Raw genomic sequence first — 9811 nt, 5'->3', positions numbered from 1 at the left:
CCGCCCTGCGCTCCGCTGCGCTTCTGCCTCGGCGGCGCCCGGCCAAGGGCGCAGGGAAGCGGAGGGACGTCCGTCCACCCCGGAGCATGAGGCAGCATGTCTGATAAAATGTCCAGCTTCCTCTACATCGGGGACATCGTGTCCCTGTACGCGGAGGGCTCCGTCAACGGCTTCATCAGCACCCTGGGGTAAGCGTGCTCGCCCTCTCGGTCCCCATCCACGTCCCCTCCTCGTGCCGCCGCGTCGCCCGGCCCCCGTGCCGCCCAGCGTGGCCGGGCCGGGCCGGGTCTCCGCCCGCGGACAGCGCCGAGCGCTCGGCTCGCTTGCAGGAAGCAGCCGGGAGAGGCAAGGCGTTCGCAGCAACTTCTTAATCTCACATTCAGAGACACATCCGAAAAGGAGGAAGTGATTCAAAAGCCCCAAGACAGGCCTGGCAAAGAAGTAGCTGGCGTCTCCAGGGGTTGTTTTCATTAAAAAGGGGTGTTTGTTTTCCCTGCAAAGTAAAACAATTTCTTGCTTCATCTTTTTCTCGAGACCCGGCTCAGCCCTGTGTCTCAGCCACTCTGTCGAAAGAGCAGCCAGTGTAAGTCCGTGGCCTTGGGCATGAACCTCGAGTGTGGCATTGTCCTGCGCGCCCAGCTCACTGTCTCTTATTCGTTGAAGTAATTTCCTTTGGGCCTTGCCAACCGCAGACTCGCCCTGCTGTTGGGGGCAGCCTGGGGGTGTCTGCAGCGCTGTGACCCAAGAAGGTCTCTGCTTGCCTGCGGGGTTTGAGAATTCTGACCCGCTTCTCCCTTCCCAGGTCTGGCCCACTGAAATGCTGACCTTCCCCTGGAAGTCAGCCAAGTGTAATGTAAGGCTCTTGAGATTCGAGATTGATTTATGAATGGGATAGATATAGTTAAACGGGCCTTACTCAAAGGCCAGTATTTGTTAAACGTGTCTTGATTATGAATCCAAGCTCACACCTTAAATGTACTCTGAAACTATATTTTGCTACACAGGTTTGTGGATTTTTTAAATTAATACTTCTGCCGAGTTTGAGAGATTTCAGGCTCTGGCACTGGTATTTCCGCCGTCTGGCTGCTTACTGTTTTCTGCGGTTGCGTTTTAGGCACATGAAGTGTCCTGGGTCATGACTTTGAGACCTGTTGTAACGGAGTGCTCCCTACTCAGTCCAGGGCTGTGGAAGTCACCAGTACTTCTAGACTCCTGTTATTCGTGAATTTCTCCTAGTAGTGAGGGAACCAACGGAGATTTAATTTTATCCCTATACAATCAATAGTATTTCCCTATGAAACTGAACCCTAGACGAAAAAAGTATGGGTGGCAAGCGCGTATGTTGGGTTTGTAAATCAGAAACTTCCATTGCTTTTGAAAGAATTAAAAGCACAATTGAGTTTTGGGCTGCCAGCAACATTTTGTAGATGAACTCTGCTCTTACATGCTTTGTGTCTGTCGTGTGGAAATTAAGCATGGAAGGCTTTAGGACCAGAATGCCTAGGGTTCAGTCCTGTCTTCCCCCACTAACACGTTAAGATTCTAGTAAGTTACACAGACCTATCCGGGCTTCCACCTCCTCACATCTGAAATGGGAGTTCTAGTGGATTCTACCTCTTAGGGTTGTGGTGTTAATGCATTAGAAGCGTTTAGCACAGTGCCTAGCACACCATGCGCACGTATTAGCTATTGTAGTAATTGTCACTACTGTGAGCAGTCATTATTTTGTAGACAAAATAATAAAAGGATTAGAAATAGAGTATAAAATCTATGCAAACAAAAGGCCATATTTTGGTGTAAGGTCCTGTTCAGCAATGGTATGGGAAAGCACAATATAAAACTCTTAGTAGCAGGGCGATGGAGGGTAAATCGGGAAACGAAAATTTGGAAGTTGTGGAGTCTTTCACTACTCAGTTTAGAGAAACTACCCCCTGGGAAATAATGTGCGTTACCCCCAGAAACAGAGCCCTAATCCCATCTCCAGGTTCCCAGCTAAGTGTGCTTTCTTTGCCTACATATCTTAATCTTCAGGTCTTGAGAAAATCAGCTTGAATAACATTTTAGTATAGTATGTGTATTTTTATAAACAACTTATTTGCATTCAATATTTCTTATTAGCATTTTATAAATTGAGTTTCCTTAGAATCTTTTGATGCAGCATATTATTTTCCTGCTAATGGGTTGGGTGTTGTTGCAAATAATGTGACAAGACTTTCAGATAGCTTGATTCTGAGAAGATGAATGATATTTAGAAATACTTCCATTGCATTGGTGAAGCTTGGCTCCGGTGTTCTTTTTCTAAGACAGACTGCCTCGAGGTTCAGATAATTTTACATTAGACCATTAGAGCTCTTCCTATACTTAACTCAGGACCTCTTTTTGGAATCCACCACAAGACAGTTACAGTTGAAAGACAGGGATGATGTGCCGCTGTACAATTCCTAGCCATCACCGAATAATCTGCAGCAGTTAATCAAGCAAAATGGTAAAATTAAAATTTTGTGATATCTCACTTGACAAAGCAATGATATTATTACATCTGTGGCACATAAAAATGTAGCACTTTAATTCTTTAAAATAGGACAGCTTGGAAAGCGTGCTCTTTTTCAGTTGGGAGCACCACATAGAAATAACACAGAAACTATGAATAATTTTTTTAATGGACAGTTTCAGTCTCCACTGTGTGCAATATGCAAACAAGGTTGATGAAAATAAAAAACTAAGTTGCTTTCAGAAAACATCTGAAACATTCTTTTTAAAAGGCTCTTATAATTCTTAAAGTAATCATTTCCTATTCTACATATTAAATTAAAAAGTTATACAAGAAGAGGACTCAGGTGGTGCCAATTATCAGAAAGGATAATGTCTGGTGTCTTAAAGGCTTGTCCTAAAACAAATGACCATTTAAGGGAGCCATCAAACCAGTCAGGGCCAAAAAAAGTACATCGACCTAAGTGTGATCAAAGGATTTTTAACAAAATCCATGATCAGAGGAGGGATATATTAGAGTTTAAATTGTAAGCACTAGGTTTGCAGAAGGCCATGGTTTACAGTGAGAGTGCTAAATCCATTTTGAGTCTCTACATAAATTCAACCTCCATTGAATTCTTTCAGGTTGAGTGTGTTTGAAAGTAGATTGTCGCTGACATCCCAGGGAGGGCAGCCTTGTTCCCAGAAACTTGCCTGGGGTGTCCTTGATGGAAACTGGGATACTAGAGTCTCATAGTCGTTAGCCATACTGCAAACAAGGTGGTCAGGGGGCCTTGAACCAATTTTGTTAGCTTTTGGCAGTGGTGTACCTATCCCAATCATGGTCTCTTGTTTCCATAGTACTGCCTTTCACTGTGATAAATCGATCTGTTGCCAATCATTGTTTCTGTGAGAAGTTTCCTTGTTTCCAAGCTTTATAGTTTAGCCACGTGGCTGTGACTACTTTGGACACCATTATGACCTCATGCTGACAGCCTCCCTCATTTAGATGATTTTTTCCCCGCTGTGCCTTATTTAAGACTTAATAAAGGATCTCTTAAACAAAACAAAACAAAACATACCAGAGAGAAAAGGAAGCTTGAGAAGAAAGAAGATAATTTGTTTTCCTGACCTTAAGTCTTGTGTGTGCCAAGATATGAAGATCTGTCCACAGCCACTTGCAGTCCGCCGTGATTTCTCTGCTCCGTCAGCCATCGGAGTGTGCATTTCTGTGGGAGTTCTTAGATAAGGAGCTAAAACTGAGTTATGACCTTAATTACCAAGCCAAGCTATTTTATCAGAGCTTAAAATGCAAGTATTCTCTGGGTACTCTTTTTTATTTTAAAATAAGTTTTATGGACATATAATTTACATGCCCTACAACTCAATACTTTACATATATTAGAAAGAGTTGTACCGTCATCACTGCAATCAATTTTAGAATACATTCTTCATTCTTGTACTAATTATTATTAGCTCTGTAGAGTGGTTTTTATTTATAGGCCGGTAGTTTTAAAAGGGATTCTGTATATAGAATAATTTTCTAAAAATTGGAGGTGTAAAGTTTCTACACTTGAGAAAATATCCCACTTAATTTCTTAATGACTTAATTAAGTCAATGGGATACAATCATCTGACTTACCTATTCCAAGAAATCAGGACCTTTGTGAAAATGATTAATGCACTCATTCTGCTTAAAAAAAAGATCTCTGGACAGTTTTTTTCCCAGTGGCCATGATTCATTGGAATGAATCATGGAACCACACATTGTCAGGTAAAGTAGCATCATCTCCTCTGTTATCTTAAAGCATCACTGGTAGATCTTTTAGTTTGCGAGTTAGGGTCAGTGCTATCAGTCTGTAAAGCAGCATGCTAGTTATAGTTTCTCCTTATATTATTGTAGGGTTATTACTTATACACTCTGTGTATCAAACGCAGATCACAAATTTCTAGTTGAATTTCCTTACCCTTCCAGTGCTGTCACTTAAGTGTTGAGCTGTCAACTGCAAGGTCCATGGTTCAAACTCACCAGTTACTCTGAAGGAGAAAGATGAGGCTATCTGTTCTGTAAAGATGAATAGCCTTAGAAACCCTAGAGGGTCGCTGTGCTTTGGAATTGACTAGATGGCAGTGGGTTGGTTGCTAGTTAGTTGGAGGTCGGCTGCTAATGGTTCGTACCATTTATTCTCTTTTCAAAAAAACCAAACAAACAACAACCCAAACTCATACCTATCGAGTCAATTCTGATTCATAGAGACCCTGTAGGACCAGATATAAGTGTCCCTGTGAGTTTCCAAGACTGAGTAGACAGACAGCCTCATTTTTCTCCCATGGAGCAGCGAATGGCTTCAAACTGCTGACATTGTGAGTTGTAGCCCAATGCATAACCTCTAGGCCACCAGGCTTCAACTTCTGGAAGATAAAAGAAGAGAACAGGTTGTTTCCTCTTCACCTTTCCCTGCACTTCACTAGGGGGTATTATAAAAATGAATGAGAGAAGCAAAAGAGCCTGATTTATTTTAGATAAATATTCAATATATATGCATATCAAAATGTATAGGATCAGAAGATTATATAGATATATAGATATAATTATATAGCTACATAGATAGGAAAATTCAGATTATACATATATTTTTGCATCCCTTTTAGCTTTCCAAAACCCCCATGAATATTATACATGGCAATCAGAGAGGTGGATTGACAATATTGGCCTTGTATGTATCATCCAGAATGATTTGTCCCACTGTCACATAAACCAGTGCTGAAAATACAATTTACTCTTAGTGCCATTCACATGGCACTTTTGGTAGTATGAGTGCATTTTTCGAATTCCGTTTGGGAAGGCCATGAATGAGAACTCCCCAGCATTCCAAGGTAATGCGTACAAGGCTATTTGTATCATGATACTTACTGTGTGAATGAATTTGGAAGGCTATACCCTGGTATTCTTTGGTATTTAGGATTACTTAATAAGGCAGAGCATTTTTCAGCCGACAAAGTCACACAGCTTGACTCGATGTAAGTTTAGCAGACCTTTCTGGAAGTCCCTTTGGCCCAAGGATGTGGAGAATCTCCTTAGGCTCTGTGACCCAGCTTTCCAAGCTGAGTTCTCTGCCTGTTTCTTCCATCTCTAGAATCAGAGAAGCTTTGTTTCTGGAACATTTGAATGCCCCAGTTGCAAAGATTTGCATGTCTCCCTCTTTCCACAGTTATCCTTTAACCAGTATTATCTGATGTTTCTGAGGCCTGAATTGTTGCAAACTGAGGCACAAGATTGTGCCTTCCCAGCTTGTGCACGTGCAGGGGGCTGGGCTTGTATTTTCTAGTTGCTTTTTCATGTGAAGATCTATATAGGCAATATCCATCTTGACTTATGAAAAACTGCCTTAAATCCTATATTTTAAACAAACGTTCGTTCCATGGACACATTTTAGGATTATAGTTTATATTTTCAGAAGGGAAGGAGAGAGTTTTTGAAATGCTACACTTTTAAATGCCGTATAATTTGCACCCCTTCCTTCCATTTTTTTCTATACTGAGTTTTATTTCCTTTGTCACTTGACAGTTCATATTTCGGGGTATATTGATTTGACCAATGGTCAGATATCATGGAGCGAGTAGTGCACCTAGCAGAATTGCTGGGATGGGTAGGACCGCAAAATCAGTGAAAAGCATGATTCTTCAATGAGGGTATTTGGCATGGTTGAGAGGTCAATAAATGACTAGTGTTTGTATATTTGTGTGTATGTTTAAGTGACTCTTGCCTTTGGCTTGAAGTTTCCTTTTCAGAACTACCAAGCATTAACACTCACTGTTAAGGTCTCTGAAAGTGTCAAGCGACCATCAATTGCTACAGTGACCTCAAAGCATCATAATAGTCTCTGAGCCAAAGTAACAACAGATTGGTCCCCTTTTCATTACTGACTGTTAGATTTTGTTCAACTCAATGACTTTTTCAATGCCCTTGTTTCCACATTCAATGACGGATGTCAGGGGGTGACGTGGGTTATACAGTTTATAATTTTGGTTTAATTCTGTAGATGAACAATACTGTGTACATACTGAAATTTTATTGTTTCCCATGACAGTCCCTTGGATTTTCCCTACTAATTTTTTCCCCAAATAACATTTTGGATATTTAAATGTTTGCACACATGATTTATTATCATCTTTTACTTGTTTAATTATGTTGTTATTATAGTTTCGGAATCTCACTGTTAATAGGACTGTTTGATGAAGATTTAGAGTTGTATATGGAACAAGGAGTAGATATGGTTAACCTTTATTTTTACGTAGTTTGTAATTTATATTTAATATCTTCTAAATATAGCCTTTCCAACTAATAGCCATTAGTTCTGGCTATACCTAGACATATAAGCTTACTTTGCTTTGGCTAAGACACATGATAATGTGATCAAATTATCTAAAATATCAGTGGACACGTGTGCATGTTTGGGGTGGAAAATGAAGATAATATAGTCTCCAATCTGAGTTGTTTTGGAAGTTCTAAGGCTGAGCAATGTAAACTGTCATGAAACTTGAAATCAGTTTGAGAACCAGGATAGCTTCTGAGGTGAACATACCGACTATTTTAAGTAGAAAGGCAGAGTACTTCTTTAACCTGGAAGTGATTGCATAAATAACACTTCATTTTGAGATCAGGGCTTTTGAACGGATGCAGTCATGGCTGAGGAGATGCTGCCAGAACCAACCCGAATTTAAAAAATTGAGCAAAGTGGACGGTAAACTAGAAAAAGCAAAATTGTGTGTTGAAGCCCTGGAGTTGGGATACTGGGAAGAGGTGTGGTGAAGCCTTTCAGGAGGCTGATGTGGGAGACTGGTTACAGCCAGGACTATGGAAACCAACTCACAGTCAAAACAGGGCGGTCGCTGCCATCGTTGAGTGGGCCACGGCATTTTCCCAAACGACCAGTTAAGAGATGCGTGTGCTGTGTACCATGCCTGCTGCCCTGGTTTTCTCCGAGGGAGGTTCCGTTGCTAGCAGAGTCTCAGCTCATCATTTTTCCTGTTCTGGTCCTCATACATTTTACAACATTTCATCCATTCTGGTTTGACTTCATTGGGCTGTGACTGTATTGTGGAGAACTGAGTGGAAACTACATTTTCACCCACCCTGGCAGAGAACAACTTTCACTCTTCCAGTGCCCTCCAGTGCTTGGCTTTGATGGAACTGAATTTAAAGGCAACTGCCTGGCTTTATTCTAGGTTTAATAGAGTTCCACAGCGCACCTCCCCTCACTCCTTCCCAATTGTGTTTTCCGTTTGGAGCTGGTCTCATACAGGTGTATGTTGGAATTATACAGAAAATAAACAGAACACTACAGACTCAACGTTTACAATGTAAACGTATAAGCACAAGGAATGTCATATAAATATAAGGGAAGTAACAGCAGACTTTTGTGGAGAATTTATGGCATAATATAAAGATGAATATTACCCTTTGTACACCAGACCTTGGTAATGGATCACAAGATTATAATAACAGAAGTGAATGATCTTTTATTCATTCATCTGTTTAACAGAAAAAACGGTACCTTTGCAAATTCATTTATGCTTGTGTGTGTGCCTGCCTATCTATGTATTCCAGTGCTGACTTAGGTGAGACACTCCTCATCTGGAAAATTATATACACGGTGAATAGTGAAAGAAACATTTTATAAAGCAGCAATGATTTCACCACTCTTTGACCTCAAATTCCCAAACCAGCCCACTGCCATCGAGTTGATTCTGATTCATCCTGGTCCTCCCTGGGGTTTCTTCCGCTGCAAGTCTTTACAGGAGCAGAGAGCCTCATCTTTTTCCAATGGAGTGACTGGGGAGTTTGAACTGCCAACCTTGTGGTTAGCACCCCGAAACATAACCCACTGCACCATCATGGCTCCTGTCTACTATTCAATCATTACCATATATTTTATGTTTGTTCCTGCATCAATTTTAGTAGAATTTATATTGCTTTGACAGTGGATTTTTTCAAACTGACGTGCTAGCATTCTTTGTGCCTCAAACTAGATTTTACTCAGACATGTTATAACAATTTAGTGCAAATTCATTTGGCTGATTAATTATTTTGAAATCTTTGCATAGTTCCTCCTTACCCCACAATGCATGTTTCCCATGAACTTTTTGAAGACCTCTCTCATATTTACTTTGATTAGACATCTATTATTTTTATAGTCAGGAAAGTTAAGTAAAATGAAAATGATTGTTCTAAAGATTTTTCAGTTTTCTGCTACTGTTAAGCAAACATTTATTTTTAAAATACTTAAATAAAGCATTTGCCTGGTCATGGTCAGTGGAGGGAAACCACAAACTGGGAAACTGCATGTTCATGAGCTAGATGGTCATATGCTGACCAAATGTAGTTTGTTCTTGGCCACTACTGGTGTCTTAAAATTTATTATGAAAAAATATTTGTCTGACCAGTAGAAATGAGCGCTTTCGGGTTATTGACATAACTCATGCGGTACATTTTTATTCTGTTTTATTTTAGAAATCTGTTTGACATATGAGACATACACATTTTAGTCTATGACTGCCTTCCTCATTAGTAATCTCAGTACTAACTAGGAGACCTCCTTTGTCTGAGTATTCAGCCACCTTCTATAGGCAGTGGTTTGTCAGGCGATTTGAAGTGCATTAGATGTTTTTAAAATATCTTCGAGGTGTATGTATTAACTCTGTTAAAATTCAAAGCAGTAATCCACTAACAATAACTATTATATAGTTTATGCCAAAATACACATTCTAATCTTTAACCTTGAATTCGGAACAATTCATTATCAGATTATTCAGGAAGAACATGGATACTAAAGCTGTAGCAAGTGCACACATTATGGGTTATATACATGCAACTTTCCTGATGATGGTGTTTACCTTCAGCATATTGCAGATTAACTCATTCGTTGATCCAACAAATATTCGCTATATTATACTGGGGACACAGGGTGAAGAGACACTGATGTTAACTTATTTTTAATTATTATCTCAAATACGTAATCTTCTTTGGAGAATTTGTAGAATGACCCTTGACTATGGTCTATGGGAGACATAAATACATTTGACACCTTGTCTGCTCTCAGGGCTATAAGTGGCACAAGAACAGAACTGGATCTTAAACCATGCATGCTGTCTTGCATGGGGTCGCGGTGGAGGGAGAATCCACTCCATAGCATATAACAGCAGCAGCAGCAGCAGCAGCAGCAGCAGCAGCAGCAGCAGCAGGATCAGTGCTTCCCACAGTTCCTGATACACGGCAGTGTGAATACATTAAATCAGTGAAGTAATTGTGTAGTGATGGAAATCAGAGTGGGACTGAATA

The 9811-nt window shown here is 40.4% G+C and overlaps 1 protein-coding gene across 1 annotated transcript in view; it reads left to right on the top strand.

Moving 5' to 3' along the window:
- Positions 1–83: 83 nt before the first annotated feature.
- Positions 84–9811, top strand: part of ITPR2 (inositol 1,4,5-trisphosphate receptor type 2) — a 296427-nt gene continuing 286699 nt past the window's right edge. Inside the window, exon 1 of the mRNA XM_013003968.2 lies at positions 84–188. Within this exon, the coding sequence (XP_012859422.2) occupies positions 97–188 (92 nt within the window). The 5' untranslated portion in view covers positions 84–96. The remainder of the gene's footprint in view (positions 189–9811) is intronic.

The sequence above is a fragment of the Echinops telfairi genome, unplaced genomic scaffold (genome assembly GCF_000313985.2).
Source record: "Echinops telfairi isolate 266 unplaced genomic scaffold, ASM31398v2 ScPeMD7_21;HRSCAF=78, whole genome shotgun sequence".
NCBI lineage: Eukaryota > Metazoa > Chordata > Mammalia > Afrosoricida > Tenrecidae > Echinops > Echinops telfairi.
This window is presented reverse-complemented; position numbering and strand designations above follow the sequence as displayed.